This window comes from Equus caballus, chromosome 5 (assembly GCF_041296265.1).
Source record: "Equus caballus isolate H_3958 breed thoroughbred chromosome 5, TB-T2T, whole genome shotgun sequence".
Taxonomy (NCBI): domain Eukaryota; kingdom Metazoa; phylum Chordata; class Mammalia; order Perissodactyla; family Equidae; genus Equus; species Equus caballus.
The window spans coordinates 40,300,711-40,319,963 of NC_091688.1; the positions used below are offsets into that span (position 1 = coordinate 40,300,711).

The 19,253-nt window shown below is 50.0% G+C and overlaps 3 protein-coding genes across 6 annotated transcripts; 2 read left to right on the top strand and 1 right to left on the bottom strand.

The window, feature by feature from the left end:
* Positions 1–4: 4 nt before the first annotated feature.
* On the top strand, positions 5–4,833 carry MRPL24 (mitochondrial ribosomal protein L24). Its single transcript, XM_001500466.5, has 6 exons — positions 5–208; positions 2,665–2,908; positions 2,989–3,084; positions 3,291–3,394; positions 3,674–3,804; positions 4,250–4,833. Exons 2-6 carry the CDS (start codon positions 2,726–2,728, stop codon positions 4,384–4,386), a joined length of 651 nt encoding a protein of 216 aa, XP_001500516.1. The 5' UTR covers positions 5–208; positions 2,665–2,725; the 3' UTR covers positions 4,387–4,833.
* Positions 4,830–10,702, bottom strand: METTL25B (methyltransferase like 25B). Of its 2 annotated transcripts, XM_001500458.6 has the most exons (8): positions 10,571–10,702; positions 8,472–8,596; positions 8,128–8,320; positions 7,567–7,629; positions 7,189–7,332; positions 6,201–6,685; positions 5,586–5,770; positions 4,830–5,162 (listed from the first exon to the last, which is right to left on the bottom strand). In XM_001500458.6, exons 1-8 carry the CDS (start codon positions 10,679–10,681, stop codon positions 5,041–5,043), a joined length of 1,428 nt encoding a protein of 475 aa, XP_001500508.1. In that variant the 5' UTR covers positions 10,682–10,702; the 3' UTR covers positions 4,830–5,040. The 2 variants fall into 2 exon arrangements, with proteins under 2 accessions (XP_001500508.1, XP_005610071.1); XM_005610014.4 differs by lacking the exon at positions 6,201–6,685.
* ISG20L2 (interferon stimulated exonuclease gene 20 like 2) lies at positions 10,613–16,633 on the top strand. Of its 3 annotated transcripts, none has more exons than XM_023640982.2 (4): positions 10,613–11,372; positions 12,008–12,859; positions 14,831–15,031; positions 15,716–16,633. In XM_023640982.2, the coding sequence occupies exons 2-4, from the start codon at positions 12,125–12,127 to the stop codon at positions 15,827–15,829; spliced, it is 1,050 nt and encodes a 349-aa protein (XP_023496750.1). In that variant the 5' UTR covers positions 10,613–11,372; positions 12,008–12,124; the 3' UTR covers positions 15,830–16,633. The 3 variants fall into 3 exon arrangements, with proteins under 3 accessions (XP_023496750.1, XP_023496751.1, XP_070123121.1); XM_023640983.2 differs by having other exon boundaries at positions 10,946–11,372; positions 11,705–12,859; XM_070267020.1 differs by having other exon boundaries at positions 11,348–11,428; positions 11,705–12,859.
* Positions 16,634–19,253: the final 2,620 nt, after the last annotated feature.

The following is a 19,253-nucleotide window of genomic DNA, read 5'->3' on the forward strand; positions in this document are numbered from 1 at the left end:
TCCTACCCGACCAAATTTCCTGTTTCCAGCCTGCTTGGTAGCGGCGGACTCCAACTCCCAGCATGCAGAGAGGCTAGATTCGTTGTTGAGCTTCTGCTCTACAATTAGACTACATTTCCCAGAGAGCCGAGGGACGGGGACGGGAGGGGCTTAGGGCCCATGTGCAGAGGTAACTGACTGAGGCTCCGTGGCGCAGCGGCAAGTGGCGGTGAGGGTCGAGCCGTCCGAGCTCTTGGTGGTTCTGGGCTGGTCCGGGAGGCGGATGCGGGAAGGCCCTTTTTTTTCCCCCTCTGTGGCTCAGTCTTCTCGCCCTGGGTTTCCCTGCACCGGAAGCTTGGAGCGGGTGGTTGCTGAAGAGTGCTGGGTACTGGGCGTCTGCGCTTGGGATGGGGCTGGCCGGGGAAGTCTTTGGAGCCGGGGCCTGCGCGGCAGACACGCCGCCTCGCTATCTCGCTCGGCGCCTCCATAGCACGCTGTGAAAGCCCCACTGCGGAAGAGGCACCAGCCTTTCCAGAGTTTGGAGGGAAAGAAGGAAAAGATCTAGGGAGCTGGCTTCTGGGATTTCCTCCCAGAGCTTCAGATCTAGAATGGTTGAGGTTGAGGGACTTCTTGCGGCCATCACGCAGGAGTCTTTCATAAGGTTGGCTCTGCTCCTATGAAGCTGTATGAATTAGGGCAAGTCCCTTCAGCTCTCAGGGCCTTGGTTTCCTTGTCTCCTGTCAGCCTTCCTCACAGGTCATGTGAAGATCAAACACCAGAAATAGTGAAGTTCCCAGCATTAGATTTGTCACATGGTCGTGCTCCCTAAGCATTTGTTGAATCTGAATGAGAACACTGAGGCCCTTACGTTCAACCAGCATTAACTAAAAACGTTAGGCCTTTTCTTTTTCATATTGAGAAGTATAAAGAAAAATGACACAATATCCCCCTGTTCAGATAAACTGGTTGATATATTTTTTTAATGCACATGGGTTAAAAAATACAAACGTTATGGAAAAGAATGAGACAGAAAGGAACAGCCCTCCCAAACATTTCCTCACCCCCAAAACAAGTACTTTAGTTGTTCCCTGTTTCCTGCCCATAAATATATGTGCCCAAATATGTATTTTTTAATTTTTCCAAAAGGGATGATTAACTATTCACATTACTCTGTACCTTTTAAAAATTTGTATTAAAATTTTGTTAAAATTATTTATTAAGTAAAATAAAAGTTAAATAAAAATATTTATCAAAAATTTATTTAAAATAGGGGCTGGCCCCGTGGCAAAGTGGTTAAGTTTGCACGCTCTGCTGCAGGCGGCCCAGTGTTTCACTGGTTCGAATCCTGGGCGCGGACATGGCACTGCTCATCAAACCACGCTGAGGCAGTGTCCCACATGCCACAACTAGAAGGACCCACAACAAAGAATATACAATTGTGTACCGGGGGGCTTTGGGGAGAAAAAGGAAAAAAATAAAATCTTAAAAAAAGAAAATTTATTTAAAATAATGACACCAACAACCCTGTAAAGGTTTTATTTATTTATTTATTTATTTATTTATTTATTTATTTGCTGAGGAAGATTCACTCTGAGCTAACATCTGTGCCAATCTTCCTCTATTTTGTATACTGGGCAGGACCGGCTTACATACATACAAAACTGGTTTTGTATACTGGTTGTTTGTAAACTCCCCCCCGCTCAACTTAACCACTGGGCCAGCCCCTAACCCTCTAAAGATTTATGGATGATGAAACTGAAGCTCAGAAGTCTAGTTGCCTCTGGTTACACAATAAGATGATGGTGGAGCAGGGACTAAACCCAGGTGGTCTGACTCCAGTCTAGAGCTCTTTATGCCATTATAGTGCACTTTATTTGTACTTTGAAGTTAGGCTTTATTCTTAGCTATAAAACAAGATTAATGGTACCTCCATCATTTAAGCCTCCTTGGGCTTAAATGAAATGATCCAGGAAAACACTTAGCATGGCACTTGGCAGGTAAAGTGCTCAATAAATTGACACACGTATTATTTTTTCCTTCGGTTCTCTCACCACCATGTTTATTTAGTCCATCATCCCAAATTGGGAGGCTTAGAGTCCATACTTAGTTGGGAAATTTAGGACCCAGTAATCCTAGAGTCTGGCTCTGGGTCCTGTAGGAAAGAAGCTGTCTTAGGAGGAGTGGTTAGTGGTTATTTCCTGACTGCGGATAGGATTGTGAGTGGTGTAGGAACATTTCAGTCCCAGTTTTCCTCTCTACTACCTGTCTGTTTTACTTTATAACTGCCTGTCTTTTGGCCTTATGCCACTGTTTTCTTCCTATCCTACTGTTTGTGCACTTATTTAGTAACTATTTATTGAGTACCTACTCTGTGCCAAGCCCTACTGGGATCTGCTGGATTCAGGGGTGAGCTAGATAACAAGGTCTCTAGCCTCAATGAGACTTTGAAGACTTTGAGACTTTGAAGTCAGATACAGGTGGGTTTGAATGCCGATTCTCCTGCATAGTAGCTTTATGACCATGGGCAAGTCACTTAACCTCTCTGAGTCTATTTCCTCATCTGTAAAGTGAAGATAATATCTTGTGAGGATTTAATGAGATGAGGTCCACTAAGCAATGGACCAAGTGCCTAAAAAAATGTTCCTTCTCTTGCTTCTTGGCCCCCTTTCTATCTGTCTACTCCAGAGTTGACTAGGAAGGTTTCTGGGTCTTTCGCTGGCCAGAGGACTTCTCACAGCCTCCAGCCATGCGTCTCTCTGCCCTGCTGGCCTTGGCATCCAAGGTCACTCTACCTCCCAACTACCGCTACGGGATGAGCCGCCCAGGCTCCCTGTCAGACAAGAGGAAGAATCCTCCAGGGACCAGGCGGCGCCGGGTGGCTGTGGAACCCATCTCTGATGAAGACTGGCATCTGTTCTGTGGGGACAGGGTGAGAACCTCAGACAGGGTAAGTGGTGGGAGGGGCTCCTGGACAAGGATCTCCCTCTCATCCCTCATGTCTTCCCACAGGTGGAGGTCCTAGAAGGCAAGGATGCTGGGAAGCAAGGCAAAGTGGTTCAAGTTATCCGGCAGCGAAACTGGGTGGTCCTGGAGGGGCTGAATACAGTAAGTGAAGAGTGAGGATGGGGATACTCAGAAAGCCTGTCTCATCTGTCCCTCCCCATTAAGCAGCACAGGGAGGCAGGAGACTGGCTGAGGGAGTGGTGAGACGACTGAACCTTCTACTTTTCAACTTGGGCTGAATGCTCTGAGCTGCGGTAGGCAAGCCCCCTTTACACCCCTCTTTTGATTACCCCCCCTCTTTTGGACAGCATTACCGCTATATTGGCAAGACCAAGGATTACCGGGGAACCATGATCCCTAGCGAAGCACCCTTGCTCCACCACCAGGTTAAACTTGTGGATCCTGTGGACAGGCAAGCACATGGGGGCTCTGGTCAGAGGGTTTCCCACCCTCTGAGTCCACGTAGCTGTTGACCACATTTATCCAATGGGAATGGTGGGTTGGATGCTCTGGAAATTGAGGGGGGCCATCTCATGAACATGACCCCCTGTTCATGTTCATGGACAACCCCAATACAGAGGTAGCAGAGGAACAAGATGGTGACCTTAGTGTTTTCAGCCATTGACTTTTGGGTTGGAGGGTGGCAGGGAGACCTGACTCCCAGGCCAGGCTCACCTCTTCTATCCACTAGGAAACCCACTGAGGTGGAGTGGAGATTCACTGAAGCAGGAGAGCGGGTACGAGTCTCTACAAGATCAGGAAGAATTATCCCCAAACCTGAATTTCCCAGAGCTGATGGCATCGTCCCTGAAACATGGACTGGTGAGGCTGGGTGAGGGGCAGGAAGATGGGGGTAGGTGTGGTAGGAATGGGAACAAGAAATGTTAAGAGGGGCCAGCCTGGTGGTACAGTGGTTAAGTGCACATGTTCCACTTTGGTGGCCTGGGGTTCGCCGGTTCGAATCCCGGGTGCAGACATGGTACCACTTGGCAAGCCATGCTGTGGTAGGCATCCCACATATAAAGAAGAGGAAGACGGGCACGGATGTTAGCTCAGGGCCAGTCTTCCTCAGCAAAAAGAGGAGGGTTGGTAGCAGATGTTAACTCAGGGCTAATCTTCCTCAAAATAAATAAATTAATTAATTAAATAAAAATAAATAAAATTAAAGTCTATCAAATTTTAAAAAAAAACTACCTGTTAAAAAAAAAAAAGAAAAAAGAAATGTTAAGAAGCCCTCCCATCCATCTTCTTTCCTTTGGTTCAATAGATGGCCCCAAAGACACATCAGTGGAAGATGCTCTAGAAAGAACCTATGTGCCCCGTCTAAAGACACTGGAGGAGGAGGTGATGGAGGCGATGGGGATCCAGGAGACTCGGAGACACAAGAAAGTCTATTGGTATTGAACCTGGGGAGAGCAGCTTCTCCTCTCCTTGTCTTAGCCTTGAAGGTTGTGGCCACCTCTTCTTCAGACACCAATAAAGAGCCATGAGTCGTCCTCTGTGTGCAGCTGCTTATCTTCTGCAGACCAGCACTCCAACTCCAATGCACCTGGTTCAGGGACTGAAGGGAGGAAGCATCTGTTCTGATGTTACCACCGAACCTGGATGGAGGTCAGCTAGCCATAAGGCGGCCCTCCGAAGGGGCAGGGCCTGCAGAATCTGGAATGGAGACCAGAGGGGGAGAGAGGTTCCCTCCAATGGAGACCTCTGAGTAACAGAAGACGCTGCCTGTTATGGAGGACAGTGGGGATTGGGGGTGTGGGTCTGAATTGTAGCTCCTCTGCAGGATCTCAGTAGGGAGGGTGTACATCTGTCCTTTTCTATATTTAATAAAAATAGGTGGGAAATAAAGACTTCAACTTTTTAATAAATTAAAAATAAATTTTTACATAATATTACATAACACATGGAGGGAGAGAAAGGATACGAAGCTGAAGGTTTGTGGGGAATCAGGATTCCAGGGAAGATGCAGGATGCTGGTTCTCTGGGTGAGGAGGTGCAGACCGCCACCCACTGTGGCACCTGGGTGGTTTCAGATGGGGTCCAAGATGTGCTGTGTCAGCTGTCTTCAGTCTCCAGCACAGAGAAGGCCTGACCCAGCGGCCTCTTGGTGGCCACCAGAACCAGGTTTCTGGGAGAGAGTTCAGGGCTGAAGATGGGCAGCAGCTCAGCATGGAAGCCTGGGAGAAAGACAGCGCTACTCAGAAGGGGAGGAGTGAAGCAAACCCTCAGCCCCACTTCCTGCCCAGTCTGTAGGCACGGCTCCTTTTCCCCCTTAGGGAAGCTCCAGGGGGGTTAAGGAGCCCCAGTTCTCTACCAGGAAGATGACTAGGAGGAGGCAGTCCTTTGCACACTGTAGGTTCTCAGTGCCTGAGATGCTGGCTTAAAATGCACTCAAGGATGCACTGCCAGAGGCTGACTCAGTAGGAATTTGCATTAACAAGTACCCCACCCCCACTCCACTGGTGACTCTGAAGCAGGTGGTCCAAGAATCACCACAGTGAGGAACCTAGTCCCAGCAGATATCAGGCTGGGACCTGAAGGAGGAGCCCCAGAACTCCAGCCCCTCTGGCCCTGGGGTCCCTGCTGTAGGCCACCCTCACCCTGCTCCTGAAGGTAGAGCAGCCGGTCCAGCAGAATCAGTGTCTCCACCAGTGGGGCCAGCAGCAGGGCCAGGCTGAAGAAAGTCACCACACGGTTCTCCTGGGCCTGGTGGGCCCGAAGGGCAGCCAGATTCAGCGGCAGCTGGGGGTCCAACCCTACCCGCTGTAGCCCCCGCTGCACATACCTGTGGGATCAGCCACAGACAACACTCAGTTTGGTTTTAGGAATCTCCATCTCCCACTTACACTGTCCATTCCTAATTCAATTCCAACTTTGCTTGATTTGCTACTCTAATATGCATTTTGAAACATTTTTCTGGCTGTAAGCTGTCTGTCCAATAGCAAATTGATCCAAAAATTGATTTTCAGCCACATCTGTCCCAATTATTTAGCTATATTTTTAGCATTAAAAAAACATGACTGTCTCCTGATAAAACAGTGACAACTCCCTTTTTAAGAAATTCTGAGAAGCTGCCCCAGCGAGAGAACTCAAAATCACCCCCCTGGGCACATGTAGGTTTTCTTTAGGATGCGCTAACAAGTGAGGGTGGGAGGGTTATTAGACCTCCAGCTGGCCATGCCCCCTCCCCACACACCCACCTCCCCCAGCCTCACTCTTCAATCTTGAGCTCGTGGACCCTGGGGATCCCCTGCACGCCTGGCCGACGGAGCGTGGGCTGGGCACAACGGATAACTGTCTCCAGTGCTGCCCGATAGCAGTGGGTTCGGAGGCCAGGGCCTGCTTTCTGTAGCCGCTCAGCATATTCCTCCAGGGCATGGCAGGCTCCCTCCCGAAGCCTGTACGGCAGTTCGTAGCCAGGCAGCCCAGCCACCCACTGACTCAGTGGGTAGCCACCAGGATCACTCAGCTTCATGTAGCAACAGCCCACTGAGGCCAGGGCCACCACCTCAGGGCAGCAGGAGAAGTGCCTCAGCAAGGCGACGCTCAGATCCCCACAGGCATGGAGGCCTGTGAGCAGCAAGCGGGCCCCACCCTGAGGTGAGTTCTCCAGTGGAAGCAGAAGCTCCTCACACAGGGCCGTAGGGTCTACCCATCTAACCACGTGGTGTGGGGAGTGGCGAGGGCCAGTTTGGACCACCTGTGGAGGCAGGAAGGGATGAAGGCAGATGGGAAGTCTGTTTGCTGTCCCCATGATGCCACCTCAGACCGCAGGAAGGGATCTGTCCTCTATGTTCCTTCCCAAGGAGGAAGATGGGAGAGAAGCTGGGCTGTAGGAGAGAGCTGGACCTTGAATCAGGAGGTGGGATGAATTCTGGGTCTATCATATCACTATTAATTGCAAATCTTTTCAGCTCTGAGTCCCAGTTTCCTCACCTGTAATGAATCTAATACCTGACTGGCCACTTCACAAGTTGTTGTGAGAAGAACACATCAGTACGGAAAGCACTTTGTAACTAGAAAGTGCCTTTTAGATGTGAGGCGGCTTTGGCGAAGAGGGGACCCGGGGAAAGGGGGAGTGGAATGTAGGGCCCATACCATCTCATGCTGAGCAATCTAAAAGAGGGAATTGAGCCTTGGTGCCCAGTTCCAGCCAAGGAGAGCCTGCTCCTGCAGTCCTGGCTGCAGGAAGGGTTGGCCTACCTGTGCGTTCCTCTTCTCTTCTTTCTCCAGAGCCTGCAGGAGCTCCTGGTCCAGGCGCTGGGCCCTCTCCACCAGTCTCTGATCTCCTTCAATGCTCTTCACCATCAGCCCCAGCCCCAGGGACATGAAGCGGGAGAGATGGCCCTGGAGTCATGAAAGGGAGGGTGGAGACACTCCTGATCAGTGTCCTATCTCCTGTCACCCTCCCTATCACAGGCCTGGACACCTGGGTCCCAGGCCCTCAGAAGGCTTAAATTCTGCCCTGCCTGCTTCTACCACTCCTTGACACCTGCCTCCCTGGTACTGTGACCTGATAGCCTGTGTTCCAACTGTTCTATCCTAGGTCAAAAAAACCAGAATGTTAGGTGTCTGGCTCACCTGGCCTGAGCCTACATCCACAACCTGGGTGCAGCCTGTGAGGTCACTCAGCTTCTTCACCAACTGAAAGAGAAAGGAAAAAGGTCTCCTGGCCATCGGTTCTTGACCCCTGGGGCAAACACCCATAATGAGGGTGGAGGAGCTGAAGATGGCTGAGGAAGATGGGTAGAGGGTGCCAAGGAAGAGACAAGATATGGAAATCAAAATGGAGGGTGCTGACCCCAGGTTCAGGCCACTCTCCTTGCTCCTTTTAGGTCAGTGATTCAACCTCCCCCAAAGAACAAGGAGGAGAGGCCCATGGGAAGCCATGAGCAGATTGTGGAGGTGTGAGAACAGGAATAAGACAGTGATTCAGACATAACCACCAACCAACCCAGCAAAAGGATGAAAAACCCACAAAACTCCAGCATCAAGATATGGTTATAGTATGCCTGCTGAGGTAGAGCTCTTCTAGGGCCTCCAGTCCTGCAGGTGATATAAGGTGCCCACATCTTTGTAACCCACCAGCTTAAGAAGTTCTCAGACTTCCAAACACCACCTATACCCCAGCCCTCTCCTCACCTCTCCCAGCCTCCGGATCTCATGCTGCTTCTTGGGCCTGACATGTTTCCGGAATGGAGCTGTCAGTCGGGAGCTCTGGCTGGGGTTCTCCAGGAACTCTGAGGGGCTCTGAAACCCAGGCGTCCGGGTAAAGGCCAGGGCATAAGCTGTGGACTTCAGGGCCAGCAGGGTGAGTGGCCACACCGACCTGTACCTGAGATAGCCCGGCCCAGGCCCCCAGTGAATAGTCCCATCGCGTCCTGAGTGCACCAGTTTGCAACCCAGGGAGCCCTTGTGAGACTGAGCAATGGCTTGCTGCAGGGCTCAGCGCCGGGTCCTCCAGCACAGTGCCCCCTTGCCCATACCTGACCACTTCCCCTTCCCTAGGCATCCCCAGCAGCAGTGTGGCCAGCTGCGGCGGGCTCAGTCCATCCAATGCTTCCTGCCATGAGCAAGGGAGAGTGCCCCACAGGTTGTCTGTGAAAAATTCCTGCAGGAGAAGGGGAGAAGCAATCAACAGGCTACTACCCTCCCCTTTCTTCCCTACCCAACTCTCATCGCAGGGCCACTGGCTACAACCAGCAGGCACTTCCTACTCATCCAAGTCACCTCTTCTCTGAAGCCTGCTCCAGCCTCCCCTTTCTCTCCTCAGATCCCAGACTGCATTCTGTACATACTCTCTTTTTAGCAGTTTCCCCACTTATGTGTGTTTTCTCTACTTAGCTGAATTTAAAGGCAGGGATGGTGTATTCTTCACATCTCCATCCCCAACACCACAGTGACTGACACGCAGTGTGTTACCATTTAGTAACCTACCATTATATATGCCAGACATTATGTACGCCAGAATGTAGTTTTATTCATTCATTTGTTCAACACAAATTCTGAAGCCTTGGTTAGGCACCAAGCTCTATTCTAGGCTAGGGATACAACAATGAACCAGACAGACAAGATTCTTGCTCTTGCAGAGTTTACATTAAAAAAATAATTTCAGATAACATTAAATGTCACACAAACAATAAAACACAAACGAAACAGTAACATAATGGAGAGTTTGAGAGAGTATTGCTTCAGATAGAGAAATGAGAGAAGACTTGTCTGAGGAGATGACACCATAGCTGAGACTTGAATGAACAGGAAATAGACATGTAAAAAAAAATTCAGGTGACAGCAAACACTTATAAAATACTTTAATATGCCAGGCACTGTTCTAAACATTTTACATGTGTTAATGCATTTAATCCTCAAAACAACCCTAGAAGTAGGTACTATTCTTATCCCCCATTTTACAGAAAAGGAAATTGGTGCACAGCGATTAAGTAACTTGCCCAAGTCATAAAGCTAGCAAGAAGCAGAGCTGGGATTTGAAACCAATTTGACTCTAGAGCTATTGCTCTTAACCATTCTACTCTATTGCCTTTCTGTGGAGGAAAAACATTCCAGGCAGCTCAGTAAGCGCAACGGCCCAGATGCCTGCAATATTTGTGGAACAGAAGTCAGCCCAGTATAGGTGCAGTACAGTCAATGTGGGAGAAAACAAAATGTGGTGGGGTTCAGGAGGCAGCAGGGGACAGATCCTGTAGGGCATTATGGGTAACGGTAAGGAATGAGGACTTCATCAAAACACCTAGGAAGCAGGAAGTGTCATGATCAGATTTACATTTTAAAGAGATCAATCTGGCTGCTTTGTGAAGAAGTGGTTACGGAGGAACAGAAGCAAACACAGAGGTCAGTTAGGAAGTGGTCCAGGAGAGAGAGGATGGTGGCTAGGCCCAGGATGGTAGCAATGGAGATGGAAACAAATGGATGAATTTGGTATTTATTCTGGTGGCAGAGCCAACAGAACTTGTTGAAGGATTGGACTGTGGATCAGTGAAGGAAAGGGTGAATCAAGAATGGCTTCCTGGTTTGGGGGCTGACCAATTCAGTGGATGGTTGTGCCATTCACACATTATCTCATTTATTCTCTACAATGATCCTCCAGACAGATCCATTTTACAGCTGAGAAACCAAGACTAGGAGAAATTTTTTTTCTTTAATACTTAAGGTTAACACAGTAGGGGAGGCAGGATTCTAGTGCAAGCCTGTCTGACTCCAAAGTTGGAACTGTCCATTACAGTGCAAAACCAGGAATTTATTCAAATTCCGACAGATGTGTGTTCTTGGAACATCTCACATGTTCCTAGGAGAGTTCAACGTAGGTGTAGCATGGCTCAAATGTCCCTGCGTCTTATTACTTCGGATTTGGGAAGGTTAGAAAAACAACCTAGATATTAGAAATATTAATATTTATGGCAACTGAAAAAAAGGATCGCCCTAGTTTCAACCCCTTCTTGTACAGACAACAAACTGAAATTCATAGAATAAAAGAGATCAGAAGCTAACTCCCCAGATTCTCTCCCTGTCGTGGGCACCTAGCCAACCACACTCCGGGAGCACCCCGCCCACATCCCTGTGGCCTCACGATGATGTAGGCGTCCAGGATGGAACGGTAGAGCGCCAGGACACGGGTGAGGTTCACAGCTAGCTGCCTCCTCTCCTCGTAAGAGAGGCCCCGGGCGGAGACGCCCGGCATCCCCGGGTCCAGCCGGTGGCGAGAACGCGGTGAGGAAGGAACCAGGGTCAGTCCCACGCGGGTCCAGGACCCGGGCCGGGCTCAGCTCTGCAGGCGGCACGGGAAAAAAGCGCTCTGAATCCGGTCCCCGACGCTGTCTTTCCGGGACTCCAGGCTGCGATTGAAGACCTGAGGCGCCCTCCTGACGTCACAGGTAGCGACGTCCCACAGCGCGAAGGTGTCAGCGTCAGAGACAAGAGCGACGGTGCCACGGGCAGTGACGCCACAGAGCGGTGCGCGGGCCCCAGCTTCACAGGAGAGGCGGGCCAAGTACCAGGTCCCGCCCCTTCCGGCACGCTTTCCCCCTCTCACGGAAGTAAGGCCCGGGGTTCCCGGCGCGCTGCAGTTGGCGTGTGTCGCGGCCTCCGCACACCTTCGAGTTGTACCTCCACGGGGCTAGAGGGGCCGGGGAGCGTATCCCGCCCCCGCCCCCGCCCCCCCCGACACCGCCCCCGCCGCCGCCGCCGCTGCCGCTGCTCACGCACTCCGAGTCCCTGGCCTCGCTCCCCGAGGCCGGGGCGCTGCGGGCGCGCGCCCGCCGGCCGCCGGCGCGCTCCAACCCGCGCGCCTGCCGTCCCGGGCCTCGTCGGCGGGCGCCAGTTTCCGTCTCCGGCTCCGGGCGCTTCCGGTCCTAGACCTGCAGGTCTATGCGGTAAGTGTGTGGGGATCGGTTTCCCTGGTGGGGACAGCCAAAGTGTGCTCGCCGAGGTAGGTTGGCCCCAGCCTCGGTTTCCCCTCTGCTGATATGTGCCGTCAAAGGTTCTTTCTTGGGAGAAGGGCTTGGATGAGATGCATGTGGTCATTCCCTCCACCTGGAGGCGAGGGAAAGGGGTGCCTGGAGTTAGTGACTCTGTTCGTGGGACCCGCGTGGGGGATGCTTGGGTAATCTAGAGCTCATCTATCCCATACCCGTCACACCCTTGAGCATGCTTAGACGTTCCCTCCCTGGGCAGATGGTAGAGCTCACTTCTTCTGGCTTTCCAGACTCACAGAGTTCGAGCTGGTTGGCCCTCCAGTCCCCTCAGTTTACAAATGAGACTGAGATCTAGAGAGGGGAAATGACCTTCGTAAGACCATACAGCTGGTGAATTGTGGGACTTCGGTAGAATCCAGGCGTCCTGGCACAGACAGTGTTCCTTCCATCATGGCGCATTACAGATTTCATTCTCCCTCTGTCTGGGAGGGGGCTCTGATGTATTTCCTCCCTTAAGTCCTACGGTGATGGACCTGATCTTAGTGTTCTCCCAGGCCTATGGGCTCCGTTATCAGGATCACTTTCTTCCCCAGGGTATACTACAAACCTCCAGATGTTTATCTGTGGGATTCCGCAGAGAATGAGTCTTCCATCCTCTTTTCATTGGTAAGCCACTCTTCCCAACTGCTCTCCCACCATCTACTGTCGTCATGTCTACCTTACTCCTCAATCTGGATTTTGGCGAACCTCCCCCAAAAAAGGCATTAGAGGGGAATGCCAAGCACCGACAATTTGTTAAGAAGCGGCGGCTCTTGGAACGGAAAGGTTTTCTGAATAAGAAGAAGCAGCCCCCTAGCAAGGTGCCTAAGTTGCACTCAGAACCTCCAAAGAAAGGGGAAACTCCTAGGGTGGAGGACGCTTGGAAGGCCCCTCCCCTTCCAAAAAAGAAGAGGACAGTGGCCTCCAGCAGTGGGTCAGAGCAGTCCCTGGACAAGAAGGCTGCAGTGCCTTGGCTGACCCCTGCTCCTTCACAGAAGGCTGGTTCTGTTGTAGCTAAAGTAGATTTGCTGGGGGAGTTCCAGAGTGCCCTTCCAAAGATTAAGAGCCACCCACCTCGCCCCCAGAAGAAGGGCCCCCAGAAGAATCCTCCCCAGAAGAAGGCCCCCCAGAACTCCACCCAAGCTCATTTAGAGAATAAATGCTCTAGAGCATCCCAGAAGATGCCAAAAAAGATGGTGGCAATTGACTGTGAGATGGTGGGCACAGGACCCAAGGGGCATGTCAGTTCCTTGGCTCGATGTAGCATTGTCAACTACAACGGAGATGTGCTTTATGATGAGTACATCCTTCCTCCCTGCCACATTGTGGACTACCGGACTAGATGGAGTGGTATCCGGAAGCAGCATATGGTGAATGCTACACCCTTCAAGATTGCTCGGAGCCAGGTGAGAGGCATGGGGCGTGATGGTAGCAAAGAAATGGGTGAGGAGAGGTCTCAGTCGTTTTTCAGCAAAGGATATCATCCAGAGAAGGCGCCCAAGAATTGTGGAGGGAGAGTGGGAGGGAGTGGAATATCAGATGAAGAAGGCTTCCTCTGGGGGTAAGAAGTGGTGAAATGAAAGTCCAGAAAGTTACAATTAGCTGGTGTAACAAACTTCATTGGCAAAGACCTATTTTAGATTTCAAGTGGAATCCTGATCTGGTGAACTGGGAACCTCCATAGAGAAATAACAGCCAGTGATAGAGCAGCAGGCATGAGTGCCAGGGGAAAAGGGCTCAACTGGGGGATGCCGCGTAGTGTTGGAGCCTAGGGTTGAGAACAGAGAGGTGGAAAGCGCTTCCCAAGCGAGAAGTAGCCTGTGGAAAGTGTTAGTGGGAGGAGAGGGCAGGATGTTGACAGAAGGAACTGGGGCATGTTTGTGTAACTAGGATAGGTAGCCTGCAGTGAAGGGGCTAGAAGACACAGGCCTGGGATGTTGGGGTTCTCATCTCAGGGAACAAACCTATTCATTGTAGCCCTATGCTGAATACTGGGAGCACAAGTGAACCGGAAGGAGAGTGAGCAGTAGAGGGGAGGGGAGGAAGTGAAGGAGAGGGAGAGGGACCTGCTTGTCTTGAGAGGCCTCCAGAGGGCGCCCTTGGTTTACATCTTTGTAATTTTAGCTCCACATTCTTTGCCTTCTCCCAATACACTCTATTCCAGTAATTCCTTATATTCCAGAACAGTCAGCTGGAAGAGATGAAGTGGCTGGTTTTTAGAAAGAACTTGAAGAGTTGAAGAACATCCTGTGCACCATGGGCACAGTGAGCAAAGGCTTGGGAGAGGCAGAAGATGGAGTGGGTCTTAGACGGCTATGTATTGAGGTTAATGCAGAGTAAAGGGGTGATTGGCCAGTAAACCACAGGTGAAGTCAGGAGCAGCTAAATACCCAGTTGATTGGCCTTCGTCTGGTTTTCATCTTGAATCACTTCCCCAGCACCCGAGCTGGGGTATGAGACTAAGGTACATCCAGAAGAGCCTGCCCCTTCTGAGGGGTCCTGTTGAGAGGCCATGCACTCATTCCAGGACTATTGCTCTTGTTCCCAACCTTTTTGGAACCTGATTTTAGGAATGGCCTTCAGAGCCCCTGGCAGATTCTTTGGTTGTCTTCAGTGGTAGTATGTCCTCATGCTTTAAGATCCTGAAATGGTGAGAGGTTATTTGGTGCTAAGCCTAGTGTGAATAAGGTTGCTGCTTAGTTGGTAAATACCCTCTGGTTATGAGCAGGAGGAGCTATAAAGCAGCAGGACTGACTTTGTATTAAGGCAGCACAAGCGTGGCTCACCTGATCACTTCCCTCTGCAGCCTTAGTCTGTAAGCGATTCTTACCTTTTATGGCTTGTAGGCCTTTTGAGAATCTGATGAAAGCTATAGACTCCCCCCCCCCCCCAAAAAAGCTCATATACATATCTACTTGCATATAATTTTGGGCAGCTTACATTACCTCCCTGGAGCCCATCTTTGACTCGGGTGTCCTAGCCTTGTGTCTAAGTCCAGCAAAATGATAATGGTTAAAGGACTTCAAGTAGCAAGCTAGAACTGAACTAGATAGTTACATGAACATCTCAAATGCCGTGTGATTTGGGACTGAAGGCAAATTAATGTGTCTTTGGGGTGGAACTTAATGAGAAGGTAAAGAACCCCTGGTGTGTAAGTCTGAACAGGGTTATACCATGGGAAATACCTACTTTGAGCTCAGGGAGAGGAGTTGGATTTCAAATCAAAGAAAACTTGTGGGAAAAGGCGTTTCAAGGATGAGGCGGGTGGGCAGTTAGTGAGAAGAACCTAGAAGGATGTGTGGCCATGTCAGGCTTTTAGGATGCAGGGCGCCACCTGTGAGTCCTCCTCACCACCTCCTCTCCCACGCCTATTTCAGATCCTGAAGATACTCACAGGGAAGATAGTGGTGGGGCATGCCATCCACAATGACTTCAAAGCCCTTCAGTACTTTCATCCCAAGTCCCTCACCCGTGACACCTCCCATATCCCTCCCCTCAACCGGAAGGCTGACTGCCCGGAGAATGCCACCATGTCTCTGAAGCGTCTCACCAAGAAGTTGCTGAACCGGGACATCCAGGTAGCGTCTCCCCAAATGCTGCCGGGCTCTGGCATGTCCACTGTGGAGGCTCTCCTTGCTGCCTCTCTTCAGGCTCTGCCCCCAGAATGCCTCTGGTTGTGGAGAGATCCACGTGGGCTTCTCTGAGGGGAAGAGCTTTAGGCTAAAGGGCACAACAGTCTCTGTATGTAGGGATAACAATTCCTTTTCTCTACTGCACGGTGTTCCAGAAAAAAGCCTTGAAGTGCCTGTAAACCCTAAGAATAGAAGAAAGCAGGTAGTGATGGTAGTGTAAAAGACCACATAGTGGATGCCAGGACCTCTGATGTATTTCGCATGTTTGGCACTCAAAGAAGGGATGGCCTGCCTGGCAGGAGGCTGTGGACACATGTCATATGGAGAGCAGTTAAGGAACTGGGCAAGATGAAGCACTCAGAAGGCCTGTCTATGATCTGGTATGTCCTGTCTCTACAGAATATAGAGCAATATGACGTACGTATGTTGCCACAGAAAGGATTGAGGCAGACAGTAGCATAGGAGTTGAACCCCTGAAATTAGTTAAGGAGTAGGGCCCCACCAGAGTTCCACCTTTGCAGCCCACTAACTACAGAAGCAACAGCGTGTATGGGGTTTGGGGGCAGCCAGTTGGGAAGGGAAGAAACAGTCTCTTGTATCTTCATGTTCCTCTCTTCCTCCCTCATTCAGGTTGGGAAAAGCGGACATTCCTCTGTGGAAGATGCTCAGGCCACCATGGAGCTGTACAAGTTGGTTGAAGTTGAGTGGGAACAGCACCTGGCCCAGAATCCCCCAAACGACTAGCGGCAGTGGGGACACTGGTGATGTGGGGAGGCAGAGGCAGCATGGCACCTAGGAGAAACAGCAGTGGACCAATGGACAGCTCTAACAGTTCCACACCTTTGGAAGCTAGAGTTGTTGGGGAGAGGGAGGCCCCACCCCAGACATAATAGCCATTGAAATTTCACCTCAGCTGCTGTGTTCTGTGTCTGGTTAAGTGTCCCATGGAAGGAGGAAGCCTCCATGTCAGAACCCAGCCCTATACTGTTTACCTCTTAAATGGTGCTAACCGCTAGTCCCAGGGTGCTTTGACCCAGTTGAGCCTTTTGACTTTCGAGGGGCAGGGCATACTGGGAAATGTAGTTTCCCAAACTGCCTTATCACCAGGGTGGCCATGTGTCCCATTTTATGCCTTTTGTTCTCAAGAAATTAACAGCATCTTCTTTCACACTCACAAGTATTCTGGTTGGATGATAAACATGGTGATGTTATGTATCACACACTCTGCTGTTGGCTTAGTGTCTACATCTAGTTGTGTCAGGATGTCACCTGTTCTTCCCACCTTGACTTGCAGAGGAGCCATCCCTGGTGAGGTTTAGTTCTCCTTAGGGTTATAAGGTGGTAGAGGTGAGAGAGTGTGGCTTGGAAATCAACTTTTCTGATTAGGAAAGCAGTCTCTTTCCTAAAGTAATAGAAGATTTATTTAATTTAGAGCCCACTTGGTAGGATAAAAAAGGATTTAAAGTGTTTTAATGGTTTTTAATCTACTTTGCTAAACCAAGCCTCTGAAAACTCAAATTATTCCCTTGATAAATTTTTATAATGAAAGAACAATTGTGTGGTGTTTTCTTTTTAACTTCATGTTGAATAGCTTTGTCACAAGGTCTTGTAGGGCAGCGATTCTGTAAAGGGGGTCCCACGGTCCCTGTGGATGGCGCTAACTGGGCCCTTGTTTGCTGGAAGTCATCAAGAAGCGCTGACCAAGCCTTTGTGAGTAGCCTCTGTGCTCTGGTGCCCTGTCCTCGTCCCCACTACGAATCACCTAAAATGACACCCAAGACATGTGAATACCCTCACACAGAGGGTATGTGCCCAGGAGAGTGAGGCAGAGAGTGGGCATGCAGGAGAGACAGAGCTGGAGAGAAGGAGTGCTTGGTGATGCCAGCCTGGTCGCTCCTGCCAGCTCTTCCTTGGGAAGGTGAGTCACACAGGTCTGACCTTGTGCTGGGGTCACTGCAGTCTGTCTTGAGAGAATGCAGACTCTGTGTATATACCAGGACGTGTGCCCTCTTGAGTGGTTGGTTTGGGTCCAGGGGCCAGAGTCATAGTCATGAGTGCCTATAGAAGGGAATTTCCTGCAGCCAAACCAGACGTGGTCTTGCTATTGTGTCCTGCGCTGCAGGATCTGCTTGCACAGGCAGCTGTCGAGCTCTAAGCAAGTTGGGACCTGTTGAGCCCAGCATATGTAATGTCCGTGACACTTCACAAAGAGTTGCCAGACACCTTTTCACAACCCTAGGTGGGAATAATCTGGGAAGGCCACACCAAAAACTGGGAATACACATGAAAGCCAATCTTAATTACACTGTGATCAGTAATCTAGAAGATAACTGGAAAATTCTCATTTGAGTTCAGTTTTTAGGGTAGCTGTTGGCTGAAACAAACCTGGCTTTGTGTGTGTCTTGGTAAAGTAGCAGGTTGCTTTTATGTTCCCATACCCTCAACCCCCACTCCCCGTCCAAAAGCACCTAGTCTCAGTCCAGTGTTGGAAAGAGCTCAGTCTTACTTTCGCTCACCAGGAAGAACCTGGGGACCAGAGGACCTTGCAGCCATTTCCTTACTGTTTCCTCTCATCACACTTCTGGTCAGAGCCCAGCTTGCCCTGCAAGGGTGCCTGGGAATCCCCTGTACTTCAATCCCCTTCCTACTCTGCCCCTCTTCCCCTCTGTCCCCAGGGTCCTGGCTTCATCCAAATGATGGCTGACGAGTCCCATTGCAGATTGCTGCCCGAATCCCAATCAGCAAGTCCTGTTTTGCCTTAAATCTAAGGTCCTTCAGAGTGGAGCATATGCGTGACAAAACAAGCTCTTCTAATAATATTCATTCTTTTCATAGCATAATGCTGTTTTCTAATGCTAAGAGACCCCCTGCTGCAGGTGAGAATGGGAAAGGGCAAGGAGTGTGAGAACTGTATCCTGCCAAACAGACTCTTGATGGTCTAAAACTTCGTTTAACAAAGTGCTTCTTGAAAGGGGAAGAGGGAGTGTGTTTTGAGATTTCAGGTGATAACGCTGCTTCTCTCTCCACCCTTAAGAACCACATGTCTAGTGAAAGCTCCAAGGAGGAATCATTTGACTCCTAGTTTAACAGATAATTACAGCTGACAATAGGAAAGATCAACAGTACTGTAATTATGAACATGCCCCAAGGCACATTAGCCCAAGTCTAAGTTTAGAGAGACAAATGCCCATGTCTGCGATACGCCAGGTGCATCTATGAATATCCTACGTCTACAGTCTGTGTATTGTTCACAAAGCGCCTCCACTTAACCCTGTATAGAGCAAGTCCGCCAAACAGCTGACAGCATAACAGCAACTTACTGGGTTTCAAGTCTGATGTTTCCACTTAACTAAATTTGTGACAGTAAATTATTTTGCTGCTTGGAGCCTGGATGGTTCTAGTATCAAAATCCTGAAATTCATTTCTTTTTGGTGAGAAAGGCCCTAAGCTAACATCTGTTGCCAATCTTCCTCTTTTTACTTCAGGAAGATTGTTCCTGAGCTAACATCTGTGCCAATCTTTCTCTACTTTTTTGTATTTGGGATGCCACCACAGCTTGGCTTGATGAGCAGTGTGTAGGTCCGCCCCAGGATCCGAACCTGCGAACCCCTGGCTGCCAAAGCAGAGTGTGCGAACTTAACCACTACACCACCAGGCCTGCCCCCTGAGATTCTTTTCTAACCTTGATGTTTAATTGATGGTTGCTGTCATTAATAATAACAATGACGACCATTCATTGAGCACTTTTCTGTGCCAGGCATTGTGCTAAGCTCTTTCTGTTCATTGTCCCATTCTCTGTAAGGTAGGTAGTGGTATTCTAACTTAACAGTTGAGGAAACAGAGGCTCACCAAGGGTAAGAAATCTTCCCCAGGCCATGTAGCTGGAGGTTGGCAGTGCTGGCACTCAGACCTCCCAAGTCTGCCTGTCTGAAGCCTCTGCTCTTAACCGCTACCCTACTCTGCTGTTAATACAGCCAAGTGGCATCTGGTGAGACTTGGAATTCTTCCACTCAAATATGTATTAAGCACCTGTCATGTGCCAGGCATTGTGCTAGGCATTGGGGAAATGACACTGCCTCTGCTTCCCGCTTGCTTACAGTAACCTGAAGAAGAAAAACCAGTAAACTAATTTCACTGCGCTGTGGCAAGTGCTGTCCAGAGTCACTGA

Coding starts and splice junctions, on each gene's coding strand:
- MRPL24 (XM_001500466.5), top strand. CDS start 2,726: ATGCGTCTCTCTGCCCTGCTGGCCTTGGCATCCAAGGTCACTCTACCT. Junction 3,085..3,290: donor TCCTGGAGGGGCTGAATACA/GTAAGTGAAGAG, acceptor TCTTTTGGACAG/CATTACCGCTATATTGGCAA. Junction 3,395..3,673: donor CTTGTGGATCCTGTGGACAG/GCAAGCACATGG, acceptor TCTATCCACTAG/GAAACCCACTGAGGTGGAGT.
- METTL25B (XM_001500458.6), bottom strand. CDS start 10,681: ATGCCGGGCGTCTCCGCCCGGGGCCTCTCTTACGAGGAGAGGAGGCAG. Junction 8,597..10,570: donor TCCTGGACGCCTACATCATC/GTGAGGCCACAG, acceptor CTTCTCCTGCAG/GAATTTTTCACAGACAACCT. Junction 8,321..8,471: donor AGGGAAGGGGAAGTGGTCAG/GTATGGGCAAGG, acceptor GGGCTATCTCAG/GTACAGGTCGGTGTGGCCAC.
- ISG20L2 (XM_023640982.2), top strand. CDS start 12,125: ATGTCTACCTTACTCCTCAATCTGGATTTTGGCGAACCTCCCCCAAAA. Junction 12,860..14,830: donor TCAAGATTGCTCGGAGCCAG/GTGAGAGGCATG, acceptor CGCCTATTTCAG/ATCCTGAAGATACTCACAGG. Junction 15,032..15,715: donor TGCTGAACCGGGACATCCAG/GTAGCGTCTCCC, acceptor TCCCTCATTCAG/GTTGGGAAAAGCGGACATTC.